The following is a 16,872-nucleotide window of genomic DNA, read 5'->3' as shown; positions in this document are numbered from 1 at the left end:
GGAGGATGCAAGTGTGTGTGATTCAGACAGCATTAGCTTCAAAGGTATCACATAGTCATACGTTGACATTAACATTGCTTTGGTAATTGTGCCTATAAACTGTACCTATACCTGTCACTAACTAGACCAAAACTTAACAGTTTAGATTAGCCAAGTTGACTCTGTGTTGGACTACAGACTAGGACTAAAGACGAGACATTTACTCACAATTACCAACATTCAGAAACAGATCTACTTTAACAGGATATTCACAAATATTTTGCATTTATTTATATCAACTTCTCTGGGTCACCTGGCAATTTTACTGGATTAGGTGGTATCACTCCATTTTAAAAATGTTTAAAATGGATCTAAGCTTGGCTATAAATGATTTATTACCTGGTGGAATGGTTAGTCCTACCTGTGGGGATGCGGATGTTGATGTCTGACAGCGTGGACAGGTTGCTTCCCCAGGTGAAGAATCCGTTGCACACCTTAACAAGAACAGAGAGGAAGATAAAGAGAAATCCAATGCAGAAATGTCTCTTCTAAAGCACAGAGGCTTTAAACAGAATTTGTCACAAATTAAACTTTATATAAAAGCCATTACATTTATTCTTTGCAGTGGATTTCTCACAGTAAATTGCCGTTGTGTAACACATGACAGACTACGTGCTGTTTTCTTGTTATGTGTCGACCCGCCAGTAAAGCACAAGACCCATTTTATGTCCTCACACAGAGTTTAAGAAACCCTAGCTGTGAAAGCTGCTGAGATAACTGTATTACACAATGACGGACACAAACTGTGCTCATGGTATGTGGGACAGATGACCAAAGTCATCCTGTGATGTATTTCTGAGGATCTGGAGAGTTCATTTTGAATGTACGCTGACAAATAAAACGTCATTACACAAGAGGGACAGGTGCAGTAGTCCAGTTGTTTTTTTTTGTCAGAAAAGCTGTCTGAGGACTCCCATCACAGCCTGATCCTGATCCTCACTTCTGTATTCATGAGAGGGTGAATGGGAGAATAATCACTGGGGTTAGAATAAAATATCCCAGTCAAACCCAGATTTATATGTCCATCCAGTGTACTGAGACACTGTGTGACCCAAATGTTCTCCTATCTCACTGTGTAACTAATAACTTCATGGGTCTTTCACTGCATTAAATGTCCCAGGAAAAGAGAACACTGTCCAACCGCAGAGACACGTATCAGGCCTTCGTATCTGATCCCTGTTCAGTGATCTATCACCCTGCTTCCTGCTAGCACTCTGTTTACATTCCTCCCATCTGTTGCATTTATTTGTTTATTTTATGTTTATTTTAACCCCCCCAAGTCTTTCCTCCACTGTTCCTCTCTCCCAAAATGCATCTTAGAGATAAAAACATCTTTTTTCTTTTGGAAGAAAATATTCAATAGTAACTTAAAACTCATATTTCAATTTGCTTTAGACATTGGGGAGAGGAGATGACGTAACATTAAAGTTAGTCTCTCATCAGATGTTCCAAGGACATCTTAAAATTTAGAAGTTTCCTGAATAAAATTATAAAAAGATTAAGTAACAACTGAACCTCTCCATTACACACAATAGCCATGCATTAGCATCATACTTAAATCAACTGATTGGGATAAAACAAACATCAGAAATCACAGATTGATGTCTTGGCGAGAAAAAAACAGCATGAAGTACAAAAAGGAAAGCGAGATCAGATACTATCAAAAAGAAGTCAGAGGAGGGCAAGAGAACGGAAGTGGAGAGGAGATATGTAAAATGGGGAGTGAAACATGAAAATAAGGAAATATGGGGTTACATGTGGGTTCACGTGTGATACAAATCTAATGTTATTTCTCTGTGAATTTCTCACTTGCAAAATAAAAACAAATTTTAAAGCCTGTGTGGTGACGGTTGAAACTTCCTACAATTGTCACCCACTCTAACCCAAAGACATCTCATCCAGAAGTTGTACCACAAATCAGAAAACTATGATTTTGGGACCTCACACATAAAAATCAGCCCTTGGTCCTCGTCGTAACTGATAGTGTGGGTAAAAGTATGTGGTCACACACGTTTGGATCTGGGCTGTTTTTCCTGGTTTGGGCAGAAAACTTCCTTTAAAAAGGTTTAGGGAAGGACCTTTCCTGTTTCAACGAGACGGTGCCCCCGTGCACATAGCCAAGTCCATAAAGAAATGTTTCGGTTTTGGTGAGGAAGAACCCATCTCCAACATCTTTGGGAGGAACTGGAACGCCGGTGGAAAGCCGTCCCAGAAAAGTGTCGGCTGTTAGAGATGATTTCGAAATCACATGTTCAGCTATCAGATACGGATGTAATGTTTGGGTGTGAAAAGTGACCTGTTTTTATTACTTAATTTGATTAGGTAATAAATCAACAAAGAGTGTGTTTAGTATGGAAAACTGCTCTCTAATTAGAGGAACACGTCTGGTCGGTGGCGTCTCCCTGCAGGGATGAGACAGGAAGAGCAGCCTTCACAGAGAGGCTGAGAAAATGTCGACACATTCACAAGGCCCTTTAAGGGGCAATGAATTCTCGTGTGAATCCTATACTTCCTGAGAACACAGAGAGTACACACACACAGATACACACACAAACACACATCACATGTATGATTCCACGCACCCACAAAAGACTAAAGGATGTACAAACTGTCAAGATATGAAACAGCTGTTGACAGAGTTAAATAAATGATGGTATTAGGGTGCAGCTCCTACGTGTCTATGTGTGAGTGCTACTGACCTCCTCATATGAATGAAACACTTGATGCAAGATGTGGTGAATGTATTAATATCATCATATCAATACCAATCCACGTTGTTTAGGGAGACTTGTCTGACATGTGTGGAAAGTGTGATTGTCAGACTTCTTTTAAAGCTGCCATAAAGCAGGTTTTCTTGTCAACGTGACCTTGCCTGTGAATCAGTATTTGCATTTTAATTATGATTTAGCTCAATGGTAATGCTCTTTATCATAAGGTCTTTTGATTATATTGTCTACACTCTAGGTTTGCACAGTTGGTCAAGGAATGCCTGGCAGCCTGTCTGGGCTCATTATTTTTGCTTTTTACTGTCAACAAAAAGGGTCAATAAAAATATCAGAAACATAAAATCTTATTTTTCTAGTCTAAACTGGCTGAAAATAGGGTTTTAAAATGCCACTTGGAATGCAACCCCTGCAATTGCCCCCTCTTCTAGTCCCATTTCTATCAAACTGGCAACCCATCCCTCGGTACCTGAATGTGTCTATCCCCTAATGTCTCTTTAGCTGAGTTCATCACTCCTGAATTATGCTGCCTCTAACCACCTCACTCAGCGTCTCACACAGAAAAGACTCAATTAGTCTGACATCAAGACAAAGTTTTCTACTGAGACAGGTTACTTTTATAGAGCTTATTCTGCCTCTCAATTCCTTGCCGATAAAGATCAGCTGCCTCCGACACCATCGACCACTTGATTTATTTACAAAACATGAGAAGACAAATCGTGCCATAAAGAAACTTTTCTCAAGTCCAAGACTAAAAAGTCTAAAACCTTATATCTTTTGCACCGTTAACCTTGGACACTCGTAGATACGTTCTTGGTGTCTTAGAGAGTTCATGCTCTTTTTCTGTCCTTACCCCCCTTCAACTATTCCCCAACATGTGAACTTTGACCCCGACCTTTACAGCCACATCCTCCGTCTCCGTGGGTCTCATCTGTCGCCTGGTCGGCTGCTCGTAGTTGTCCATCTGGTAGCGCATTGGCTTCTTCCTGTTGATGGCTTTGGTCTTGAGGGGGATATTAAAAGAGAGAGATATTAAGTTAGCGTTAGCTAATAAACTTAAGACTTTCCTGCATCCGCTTTAGTTCCTTGGGGAGAAGAAGAAGAGAGGGGGTTCCCTCTGATATGAGTCTAGAGGATGTTGCCCCAAAGGGTTCAATCCCATTGCGAGTACATAATCCTTTTCCTATCCAGACACACTGTACATACAAACATACAAACATAAGTGTCCTTGTACTTCATGTTGAGTCCTGTTATCATTGTACAACTGATTTCAACGCACAATATAATAGATACTTGCACAAACATCACCAAAAACCACTGTACTTTTGTTGTATAATTAGCCAGGCTAAAGGTCATGCTGGCCACATCATCCAGCATCGTGTCACTTTCCATAAGTCATCTGATGCCTGAAGCATACAGGAAGTAGTCAAGTGGAAAATGTAGCCTGATGGAGGGATTACTGTAAAGGAAAGATCTGGATTCATCCCATAGGGACCACAAATGTCTTAAAAATCCGTCCCATTACTTTTCAAGTTTCCTTATCAAGTGGTGGTTATCTGACAGGGGAGCTAGATGAAAGCTAGGTGAGCCAACAAAATCAACAGGAAATATCAAATTTCATGACAATCTGGCCCGTAGTTGTCAAGATGTAACTTGCTCTGGACCAACGTGGTGGATGGAAAGACAAAGTGAGAGACCAACACTGGCATCACTAACAGTGATTAAACCTGCAGTATGTCCAGTACATGATGTCTTCTACACCCCGTCTCTAATGGCTCTTTCCTTGGAAAAGTCTTCTAGCATACAGGAAGTGTTGCTTTTATATTTCCACTTGGTTTTGGAATAAATGATGAATTGGGGAAAAGTACAGCTGAGGATACATTAGATTACAGAAACTCAAAGAAGTCACATTACTTGCAACACTGCTTGATCGATTTTGTAATCTTATGGAAAGTTCAGTCCAATAACACCACAGCAGTGGCCACTTAGCTCCAAATATATAAAAACTTTTTAAAATGAGCAATTACCACTTTGAGTTTGTACTGGCTTCATAAAAAGGGACATAATGCAGCTGCTACAAAGTGGCTGCAAATGGGGCTTTCACGTTAAGTAAAAGTAGAAGAAGAAATCAATAAAAATGACACCAGAAAGACTGAAAAACTTTGCTTGAGCCCAATATTACCGTTTGCATTTAAGTAGCTGATAGTAACACTGTTGAATTCAGTTACTAATAATAAATCTAAAGAAATATTCCATGATAAAAATGTGTATGTTATGTTTTGCCATTGTGCCTTACAATCCTAGTTGAAAACCATTAAACCTCTAAAGAGTTCTGTGAGTCTCTCGGCTCTGTGGTCTGACACAAACGGTGTTAATCTCACTGCAACATAATAGCCACCATGTGACTCAGTCGCCTGAAACCTCAGACAGCCTCACGATTAAAGGGCTGCAGTTCACCGGCTTGTGACGTTCTGGAAGACAGCCTCAAAAACATAACAATTACTCCTGAGGAAATAACACAACATATAAATATGAGTGAAGTAACACACACGCTATATTCTATGCTCACAGCCTAATGATTATTATTAATAGCTGTAGGTGGAAGAAATAACGTATTTAATGATGAATAAATTCTGCCATAGCGTTTTTTTCTTCTGCGTTATGCTGCAGCAATGCTACTAGCCAATCACAGCCAAAACCTGAACCAAAACTGCATGTTGTTTTTGAAATTCAAGTGAAATTTTGTGACATTTAAACGCTTTGACGTGTGGTTTGCGTTGCATTTCAGAGTTGGACTGAGCAGTTACAGCACAGCGGGCTTTAAGGTTGGGGTCACTGTATTCTTTTCATCTTTAAATTCAGAATTGGCCTCTTTGATGAGCACCAAAGGACTTGAATGTTTCACAGCTTGTGAACAGCTTTTATACAACATTGTCTAATAAACCAAAAGGATTAAATAATAATTCTGCGGCAAGCTGGTATTTAAATATTAGACCATAAACTTTACTGGTACTTTCTGGATTTCTTGGTTGTCTTTCATGTCTCTGTTGATGTCTTTAAATACTAGTTTACTATAAAAAGCTTTGTTTTCTATTACTTAAATACAGATAAGCCACTTCTTCTAATTCTAAATAATACTGATTTGGTTTCCTTTTTCTTATTTCTCAAAATCTATTTGTATGAACTCAATGCTCTGCTGCTAGCCACAATAATTGTGCGTCATTGCACATCGCTGTCTGTATATTCCTTGAGAGGATCTGCCCATTGCTCATTAGGATCTGGTCCGAGCAGGAGTCAGGGCTGACGTTACACAACGTCCCTCTACATCCTGTTAAAACAACCTGTCGCCAAAGTGGAAAGGACACAAGTTACCTGGAGTAACATGGAAGGAATGTGTGCCGTGTCATCTGGCACACCTCATTGATCTAAACGCTGTCCATGAGGAAACTCAGGCTGTTAAACTTGGCATATTAAAGCCATTTCTTGGCACCCACAGTGTGCTGTGTTAATGCCATCTGTTTTAAATAGAGGATAAATGTTTGGATTCTTTACAGTTTGAAGGTCTTCATTAAGCAGAAGTCAGACCTTAACTGAGGACAGTGAGAAGAAAATCTTTGCAGCAGGTTCAAACATTGACGTCAGGTCCAGTTATATGTTGACATATAGTCTGAGTATAACATGTTTGCTGATTTTTGAAAGAAAGTTTGACTTCCTGTCTGCAGAGAAAATTTGCCCCCAGTGACACCAGTTTTAAACCAGTGGTCCCATTGCTGGTTACTGAGCAAATAATCTCAGTTAGGAAGGGATTAAATTCCCTTTTGTAGCCCCTAAGGGCTCGTATGTTATAATACATTAAGGCAAATTTCTCTTTTTGACTACCTCAGTCATATTTTCATTGTTTGGTTACATTTAAATCACCAGGTTAGTTTCAGAGATATCATTTTACAAAGCAATCAAGGATTATAACAGAAATATACAGTGGTTTCCCCTTCATTTTGACCTGCGACCTGGTCTACAATCTATCTCAACATCAAAATTTAAATAAATAATTTGGTTTCAAGTTGAAACTGAACTGAAACTTGAGGCTAAAACAACAAAAATACAATCCAGACTGTTCAAAAGAAGTTTTCTTGAACAATCTAGCTATAAAATAAAAACTGATGATACATTTTCCCTGTCGATGCTCAGTTTTGTTGATTGATCTGGTTTAATCAACACTCACCACCCCCGGGTGTTTTTTTCCAGCTTCGAAGGAAACAGACATGTCTCCATTTCTCCAGCTGTCGTCTCCAATTTCGTCACTCTGAAGAAACTCACCGAGCTTCTGGACACTGTGAACACACACACACACACACACACACACACACACACACACACACACACACACACACACACACACACATTCAGTCCATGAATAAGTGTGATTGTGATGATACCAATACCAGTAATCTCTCCAGAGTTTAGAGTTTCTCTTCACTGCTGACAGGTTTCCTCCATGTTCCTTTAATTAGATTTAACACACATCCAGTTTGTGACACAGTTTGTCCTCCTGGTATAGTCGTGTCCACGTCCCCTTCTCAATTAGCCAAAACAGCATTACCAGTTGGCCTCACCAGTAACAGTCAACATGAAGCACAGTAGGAAGAATATTTTTTCAGTTGTACAGAATCAGACACTCACCTGACCAGAGCCTTGACAGCAAATCTGACAACAGTGGAGAGCAGGAAGAGAGGGGTGACCAGGATGTGGAACAACGCCAGAGCGGCGAAGGCCTCAGAGGGACTGGGACCGGTTTCATTAATGACGTGATGTACCACAAACGTCTACAAGGCAAGATTTTACATTTTAACATCCCTCGCTCATTCTCAGTGACCCTTGCTGATATTGACAAATAATATTATGGTTGAAGAAAGCAGAAAAAAAAACCTGCACATTTAAAGGAGAAACAAATTCATAAATGATTGTCTTCCTTCTTGTCTTACCGCAAGAACGGCAGCAATGGGAATAGCAGCATTCATGAAAACTGTACAGAGAGAGAACACAGGTTTTATTGCACTGTGCAATGCGTCATATGAGCTTGGAACTTAACCTACTTCAAGTGCTTTACATACCACATTATGGAAATAATAATAAGTGTGACAAGAAAGCCAAAGTCAATATACACAAAGGATAGGTCATAGTCTTTTTACCAATCCTGATAAAGACTAAAGGAATCTACTTCCTGCAGTCAAACGCAAATGCAATCGACATAATCAAAGGTGATAGATTTTGTTTTCATCTTACTGGACATAGACGTGTAAAAAGCGAAGGTCTTGAGGCTGGTGAGTTCTTTGCCTCTGGTCTCCTCCACACTGTCACAGAAGATATTCTCCCAAGCATACAGCTTCAGCAGCTTGATGCCCTTTAAGATCTCGGTGGTCTTTTTCAGACGATCTGTAGAGTGTTCCTGAAAGAGGCAACAGAAGATAAGGACATTACAAGACAAAATAGTTAAAATGCTGCTGTAAAATGATGGATTTATATCATGAAGTTCAGTGAAGATATGATGCATTTCAAAACAAAACAATTACATAAGTATTCTGCTTACTAGTGAGCTTTTTTGTGTGTCTGCCAGCTTTGTGGCTATGAGGTACTGGACTGGAGCCAGCAGAACTATGACAGCTGCTCCAACTAAGGCACTCGAGCCCAACAAATAGTAGAGCAGTATCACTCCCATCACAATCTGCAGAGACAGAAATAAAACACAAAAAGAGATGGTAAGTTCACTTAAACATTGCTGTATGAGATTAAATATGGTCAGAAATGTGTGGAGGACCCCGTTCAACCTACCTGTACAGGCATGGCCCACAGGTTGGGGCAGAGGAAGAGGAACCACATCAGCTGGTTGGTCTCTATAGCCACCAGGTTGTTGATCTGCCCCAGCGTCATCTCCCCCATAGACATGTTGGAGGTGGACAGACGCAGGATTTTGTTGTAGATCATCGCCTAGTTAATGAAACAGACATGTAAACATATACAATTACACATAATGCTAACGCAGTACATCTATCATGATGAATATCCAGGTTCAGCTTTTCTGCTGTTGAGCCGACACAGAAGTCCCCTTCAAATTAATGAATGGACTGTGTTTTTTCACACAGTCCTGTTGTCTGTCTGAATGCGGCCTAATGCAGCAGATTACGTGCAGGTTTCTATTAATATATTCAGCCGAAGTAGCTGCAGTAGTATCCTGTGGTTTAGTGGATCGTTTAAGTCCCATGGTTTAACTGCCAGAGGCTTTTCTGCCCCACTGAGTGATTCATTTAAATACATTTATGACCGTCACAACTGAATGTTACAGAAATGTGTACCGCATGTTTTGATAACATTTCAAGTGCAAGTTATTTACTTCAAACCCGGGGAACCCTGTCATGCTGCCCTGTTTGTTTTCAAAACTGACCTCAAAACCAGTTGGATGGTTTGTCAGTTTTATACAGCATAACATTATATGCTATAAAACCTCTATGGAGCTGCAAACTGGCAAAGCAACACCTCACTATATAAACAAAACGTCTACGTTTAAATTTCCATGATGTTTCACTCACCAGCAGGGCTCCCCGCAGGTTGATGCCTGTTTCTATGGTGACGTAGTACGAGGCCTGCAGGAAGGTCCTCTGCAGGACTAAAGCCAGGAAGAGAAGCACAGCCAGGACTGAAGTGTTCTGCAGCAGCTCAGTGGAGGACATGAAGTACACACCGAAATACATCTCCTACAACAAAGCACACGCACTTGAGAGACATTCAACTTTAAAATATATCTACATGAAGTTCTTCTTAAAAAGGTTGGACACAGTAAGGTCAAACTGGTTTATCAAAACTATGAAAACAGAATACACTTACAGACGAGTTGATATAAGTTTGTTATACTGTTTATAGCATGGTAGCATTATTGCAAATGATTACACAGTTAGATTTAGCAGAAAAGCAGCTGTAAGGACTCTGCTGGGAGAACTGATGTCCCACTGTGTATGAATATGATTGGATTATGATTACTAGTCAGCTGGTAACCAAGCAACTGATGAATGAGCCAGTGATGGGGAAGCATGAATGAAGCAGCAGATGTTAATCAGCGAATTCAAGGTTGACTTCAAGAGATATTGGATTTTATAAGATTTTTGCATCAATGTGATGAAGTACCTGTATTTGTCAGATATTTAATTTGCCCAATTGATTTAATTAGCCAAAGGATGACATTCCTGTTTGGCTATTTTATCCAAAAACTGTTTCTGCATTTATTTTCCAGAAAATTAAATATCAATATAGCGACATAAACGTACAGATGCTGTGATGTGATACATACTTCATCTATGACACATACACTGTAGTACCAAAAAACTCAGTCTGATACTCAGCAGACGTTCCCTCCGTGTTAAACTGTGACAGAGAGTGTGAGGTGAGAGGGAAATTTTCCATGTCAGTCAGATATGCAACCCTGCTCTGCTCTCTATCTCTGCTGCCCATTATACCCACTTTAAGAGGCAGGCACGGACCCGACAACAGCTCACATTTAACATCAACTATAAGAACGCACAGGCAAATGGACTGAAAGAAAATGTAATGTCATTACAAAAGCATCTGTTCTGCCTCTCCTAACAGCTCTCTCCGTGTTATGACCTTTGGAAGACGCTGGCATGGATTTAAGAGGCGCCGATGTCTGTGATCAGCTCTGCCAGCGCGTCTTCCTTTCGCCAAATGGACCATCTGTAAAAGTGTCTGCTCTTTTTCTGTCTGCTACACCCTCTTTATTGTGCTGTCATGGGGAGATATTATTGTATTTTTGCAGATCCTGATGTATCTGGAATGAAGACGTGAAAAGTCGATATTTTGTGCAGATATTCAACGTAGTGCTGAAACTGTAAGCATTTGACCATTACATCACTATTAAAGTTACTATAAATTCAGTAACCTTAAATAAGTTTAAACTTGGGGTTGGGCATGTAGTTGTCATGGTTACATATGTCATGATAGGTTCAGGGAATGCATTACATCAACAAGAGTCCTCACATGTATAGAACTCCAAGTGTGTGTGTGTGTGTGTGTGTGTGTGTGTGTGTGTGTGATGTCATTTCAGCACCAGCGAATCATTATGACATTACAGACATATTATCACGTCCGATACAGCGTCGTACGCACACTTAGACATGCAGTCACACACAGACACACACACACACACACTGGTGGTGACATGATGACTGCGACCAACGCCTTGGTGACATCACAGTGAGCGTGAGTCATTCCTTGGTTGGCTGGACCACCCAACATCACTGGCAGGCAGTGATACGATTTGTGTGTGTGTGAGAAAAGCGTACGATCCATGACAATGCACTACTTTGAACTTAACTTTAATAAAATGATCGCGTGTGAACACTTAAACCTGTTGACGGCTTTAGCAAAAACATACAAACATGGATTTAAGTGATTTCTCTAAAGGGAAATTAATGACGGCCAGATGTAGCAGCTATATACAGTACACTCAATGTGTGTCACAACCTACTTCCAGACTTTGATTTGTAGAGTAAAATGTCAGCCATGTGTTGTTTTTTATCCCATAAGCCCATCTTCTATCTCTCTGGAAGGTCTCAAAACCATTCCATTGCAGCAGGAGGGTTTTTTCTCTCTGCTCCAGGTAAAGCCAAGAGGCAGGGATCGAACCTGACTGCGACGTCGCTGATGAATTACAGGTCATACACCCACCTTGGTCTTGTCTTGCGTTGCAGCATCATCGCCAGTCTTCAGGTACTTTACGATGCCAGAGATGCAGAGCGGCCCGGCGAAGCCCAGCAGGTCAGCCAGGTAGCGGAAGGTGCTGCTGAGCAGGATGGGCCGACCAAACGCTCGATACATGGAGCGCCAGATCGACGGAGCTCGATCCGGATCCTCAGCTGTCTGTGTGGAGAGAGGGTCGATGACAACATCTGCTACTGACAACATCCTGGTCAATAGTAAAAACGAACAGCTGGAACATTAGTGTTAAATCAGGTTAGGGCCTCCATCTGCTCACCCTCTGATCCTCATAGGCGTCTTTGAGCCGAAGGTAGTTGGTGAGGGCTCTCATGGCGATGGGCAGCTTGCCGATCTTCTTCAGCTCTATTGGCCTCTTATGGGCTCCAATGATGAGAGGATTCATCCACCAATATGTAGCCTAGAGATGTGCCAAAGATTTGTACCATTTACTCCGCTATGCTGCCAAGTAGTGCTCTAGTAACACTTGATATTGATTATGAGACCTTAAACATTAAGTTTGGCTGATACTGAGACACTTTACTTTTCCTTGTATTTCAGACTACCCTGATGGTATCAATCATTTTAAATTTGAAAGATAGCTGTGTGTTTGTGTCTACCTTAGACAGCAGGTTGACAAACGGCTGCAGAAAGCGAACCCCCAAATCCTGTAAATCTTCTGGTGGTTTCACCTTTTGCGGGTTGGCAAAGAACACGTATTTCTACGGGAAGAGAAAAAGACAAAATAAAGCAACAAAAACAGATATGTTACTATAAAAGAATGAACATATCCAGGATGATGCCACATACACACAAGTTGAACAAATAAACATAGAAGAGCATTTTTGGAAAATGCAGTTATTAAAAAAATATATATATACTTTTTTGTTTCCCTTTTAACACATTAAAGGTTATTTAGTTACTGATGTTGGATGAAACATGATAATTCACCCTGACTCTTATGACGTTGATCTCCACGGCCATCAGCAGTCCATACAGGAGCACTAACAGGGCTGTGATGCAGAACCTCAGGTGCTGTAGTCCAACATGGTACTCTGCAAACTTCCACAGCTTGATGGACTTTGTGATGAACCCCAACACCCAGTAGATGAACATGACTGTTTGGAAAGAGAAAAGGTATATAGTGTAATATTAATAGACAGTTTCAACTACAGATTGAAGGGGAATCGATTTTAAACATCAAAGTCTGTTAACATGTGTCGAGGACTACTGCAGCTCGAGGCTACGTTAGCCGCTACTAACCCAAATCTCCGACCTAACCGTCGGCCGCCATGTTGCACTGTGGGTAATGTACCGTAGGTGCCACATTTTGGAAAGGAAAAGAATGGGTGGGGAAAAAAGATGATATCTCTGGCTCAATTATGATCCTTTATTTCTAACAGTCCAACTGGATTAACCTGCCCAGTTCCCCCAGTGTTGAGTCTTACCAAGCAGCAGTTTGGGGAAGTTGGACGTCTCTATGTTGTGGTAGTAAACCAGTGATGTCGTGGCTGCTATGAAACCCATGAAGGCTGGCATGAAGAGATGGAGGTGGTTGGTTGCCATCATCCTACAGCGAGAGGCAAACACAAAATATAATTAATATGGAAAATGACTTGGAGAACAAACTAATTAATATTTCACTAACATTATTTGGATAACGTTGCCGAACACACAAAAACTGTGGGTGATAATTTGATAAAATATCTTTCTGAGGTCTCACTTGTTGGAGACGATGCCCTCTGCAAACTCGCAGACGTGAACAAACAGCAGCGAGAAGGTGAGGATCCACCTCAGGTTGTGGCCAGGGAAATGAAGCCATGTGTTATGATGGATCTGGACCTTGGAGCTCTGGCTGCCCCAACCTGACAGACAGAAATATTTTAGAAAGTAAAATATTCTGACCAAAGAGAAAATAAGACTCTCAATAAAGTCATGAACATCCAATTTGCAATAATGTCAGGCAGCAAATTCTCACATTTGACAAATGCGAACCATCAAAGATTTGGCATTTTTGCTTGAAAACCGACTTATTGATTAATCAACTAATCGTTGCAGCTCTAAATACAACATAAAATCAAAGTCTTGACGCCTCAGCAGCTCTAAATTTCAGTCTAACACACATGAAAGTACATATACACGTGTCAATCTAATCTAACTTTAGTTTATTGGTAAAAATGGGTAATAGTATGGGAGCTCAGTGGTTTTATTTGTGCTGACAGTGTTTCGTATCATGTTTGTTTCTGTTCTTAACTAAATGGACCACAGCCATTTGGGAGGCACAGGGGACGGAGACCATAAAAAACTAGAACCAGGAAGCATCAATTAGTCAGTCCTCAGGGGAACACGCTGAGGGCTTCTGGTCAGAACTATTCCCATAAACTACTGTACACACAAACACACACAAACATATAACCACGCATTCAGGACATGTTATTCTCTGCAAAGTAATACAGCAATAACCGCAGAGTTACTGATACCACACTAAACCAATAATAAATACATTTTCCCTCATCTTCCTTCTTTCCTTCCCTTCTTACTTCCATCCTTCCTATATTACTGGAATATCTTTCTTTGAACACATTGTTCAACAGCAAAAGAAACATATGTAGAAGAGGATTATTGATTATTACAGAAATGAACTGCTAACTCTACGTTCTGTTTTTATTGCAGTTTTGTTTACGTTTTTTTTTTTTACTATTTCCTGCATCAACAGTCCAGCAGTCCCTCTGGATCACTGAACTGTGGCTCTAATCCTATCTTAACTACCCTTCAAAGCTGCTTAATGTCCACACTGGTGACAAGAAAGTGCCTTGAAATGTGTGTGTGTGTCCGTGAAGAGAGAGAGAGTTAATATCGGTAACACATCTGCTCTGGTGACATGGAGTAACAGATTATTGTAACACAGCTCAGTGGGGACCAACACAAGTTTTCCTCCTTCAGGGCTGTTTTTCTTCTTTGTTCACTGCCTCTCAAATCACAACCCTGTCAAGAAATTTCCAGGTCAATGTCCTGGTCATAACTAGGGTCAAATTTTATCGAATTTGAATAATTTAAATCCATTTACATTCAGATTTTAAAAAATTTAAATATGGAATGGAAGTGAGGTGAGCAATGCTGCCTGGAAAGTCCAGGCAGCATTTTCCCCAATACCTCAACTTCTGGAAGACCAAGCAACATAGTGTGAAAACAAAAGTCCAACTATTGTATTAAAAAGCAGTGTGAAGTCTTCTTGTACAGTATTTTACAGAAAAGCCGAGATGACCTTAACTTGGGGTGAGGTTTGACATTTTTTGGCTACCAGCTAACATGCTACCTGAGGTCTTTTGTACATTTTCACTTTGCAAATAAAAAGAGCAAAGATCCAAAATGGAACTGGCCATAGAAACCCAACTCTAATCAGCACAAAACATTAAAGTATCCTCATTAGAAGATTCATCAATTACAGTTGGACGACATGACAATTTGTAGTTATAGTCACGAGCAACAAAAAGAGAACTACATCCTATCATTTTTATATATATACTGAACTTGGGGAGCATTCAATACTATAAATGGAATGAATTACAGAGGATTTTAAAACGTGAATGTCTCATCCCACCGGTCGATTTTAAACTTTTAACTTAAAATCTATTTAATGATGTTTGTCTCTGATGCTCCATGTCCTTTTGATTATGTCTGGCTACGTTTGTTCTCTCGCTTGAAAAAGAGATGTTGACCTCAGTGAGACTACCTGAGTAAAACAAGATGATCGAGTATGAAGATATACTGTATATCTGTCTACATCAGAGATTTTCACATACATGTTAGCTATGTCTTTAATATCTCTGGGTGTATTCGTTTATTGTGGGCAATGTTACAAATCAATAAGCAGTTAAATTATACTATTTTACAATACATATTAACATCAGGGTCACATTTGTATTGATATCGTAATATAAAATTACATACTGTGATAGAGGATTTGTATTAAACATGTATCAAACAATCTGAACAGAGATCAAACTGTCTGACTCTGCTCCAATAATCCTCACAGGATTACTTCAATCCTGACACCTGCAGTGATTTCTGAGTCTTTCCAGCAGAAAAGGTGAAGCTTTAAGAGGCTTAAGCAGGAAACACTTAAACATCTGTCAGAAAACACATAACACTTGTGACCTTTTCTGCAGAAGCATAGAAACTCTTGTGTACTTAATCCAGATAATTTTGTTCCAAAATACATCCAGCACTTCTAAATATTTACTCATGAAAATGTTTATTTTTTAATTTCACCCTTCAAAATAGTTTCAGAAGTTGAAATATATTTATTATAGTGGCATTTATATATATATATATATATATATATATATATATATAGACAGAGAGAGTAGTTTGGAATAAATATGTCATCATTTAGTGTGTGTGTCCTCCATCCAGTTATGGAGAGGGGACTGACCTCGCAAGCAGCTAGTATTTCAGGTTTAATACTTGATTTTTGATACTGTACAAGGTTTAAAGTTGAAGTTTACTTTGGGTAGAAAGGTTAGGGTACACCTTTCAGGGAATACACATAGGTCAATACAAAATTTGTGGGCACAAACAGATGTATGTTCATGCGTTTCAATTTTCATCACCTACCGATGAAGAGGATGGGGAAGGTGATGAAGAGCAGGAAGACATGTGGAACCAGGTTGAGAGCGTCCACGAAGCAGCCATTGTTCAGCACGCCCTCGTCCACACTGTAGGCATTGATACCCTTGTCGTTGCCGCAAAACGACAAGGCCATGCCACCACCCGACTGCTCCGCACAGGCCTCGAGTCAATCTGTGAAAACAAAACACACATGCAGAAAAACTAGAGATCAGTTCAAATTAAACTCATATTTCATAATTGTTTTAAGACGCCAGAATTAGTGAATATAAACTGTATCGTGAGTTATAATCTTGTTTTTTTCCATGCTCCTTAAACACTTAGCCGTCTGTGTCACTAGCAGTGCTTTGGCTTGAACTTTGGAGACTCGGGTCAGACATTTTCGTGGCATGTCACACATGCAAGTGCACACACTCACTCACACAGACACACACATGCAGGCCAGTGTCAGGCTTGAGAGCTATTTCAGGGGCACTGCCCAGCTACATGCCCCCTGGCTTATAGTGCATTAAAGTTAAACCAATGTCAGTGTTGGAAAGGCAACATGCTACAAGTGTCATTAAAAATTGTCATGACGCCATGACTTAAGTTTCAGGAGACTCAGGTTGTTCCTTTTTTAACTGTTAAGAGTTTTGAGTTAACATTAGCTTCACAGCCCTGAACCCTGGAGGTCCTGATACAGAACTTTTAAGGTGATAGGCTTAAAACAATGATATAACGT

At 40.1% G+C, this 16,872-nt stretch overlaps 1 protein-coding gene across 2 annotated transcripts in view; it reads right to left on the bottom strand.

Annotated features, from left to right (window-relative positions):
* abcc9 (ATP-binding cassette, sub-family C (CFTR/MRP), member 9) overlaps positions 1–16,287 on the bottom strand; it is a 40,303-nt gene extending 24,016 nt beyond the window's left edge. For both annotated transcript variants that reach the window (XM_070929339.1, XM_070929340.1), the window contains exons 1-18: positions 16,140–16,287; positions 13,246–13,387; positions 12,971–13,092; positions 12,474–12,640; positions 12,143–12,244; positions 11,803–11,943; positions 11,496–11,687; positions 11,168–11,185; positions 9,347–9,511; positions 8,592–8,747; positions 8,350–8,484; positions 8,046–8,208; positions 7,745–7,785; positions 7,443–7,585; positions 6,985–7,093; positions 4,416–4,418; positions 3,658–3,765; positions 401–473 (exon numbers count right to left, since the gene is read on the bottom strand). In XM_070929339.1, the coding sequence (XP_070785440.1) occupies positions 401–473; positions 3,658–3,765; positions 4,416–4,418; positions 6,985–7,093; positions 7,443–7,585; positions 7,745–7,785; positions 8,046–8,208; positions 8,350–8,484; positions 8,592–8,747; positions 9,347–9,511; positions 11,168–11,185; positions 11,496–11,687; positions 11,803–11,943; positions 12,143–12,244; positions 12,474–12,640; positions 12,971–13,092; positions 13,246–13,387; positions 16,140–16,287 (2,128 nt within the window). The remainder of the gene's footprint in view (positions 1–400; positions 474–3,657; positions 3,766–4,415; positions 4,419–6,984; positions 7,094–7,442; positions 7,586–7,744; positions 7,786–8,045; positions 8,209–8,349; positions 8,485–8,591; positions 8,748–9,346; positions 9,512–11,167; positions 11,186–11,495; positions 11,688–11,802; positions 11,944–12,142; positions 12,245–12,473; positions 12,641–12,970; positions 13,093–13,245; positions 13,388–16,139) is intronic.
* Between the last annotated feature and the right edge of the window lie 585 nt (positions 16,288–16,872).

The sequence above is a fragment of the Enoplosus armatus genome, chromosome 22, assembly GCF_043641665.1.
Source record: "Enoplosus armatus isolate fEnoArm2 chromosome 22, fEnoArm2.hap1, whole genome shotgun sequence".
Classification (NCBI taxonomy): Eukaryota; Metazoa; Chordata; class Actinopteri; order Centrarchiformes; family Enoplosidae; genus Enoplosus; species Enoplosus armatus.
The sequence above is the reverse complement of the archived record's forward strand: the minus strand, read 5'-3'. Positions and strand labels throughout refer to the sequence as shown.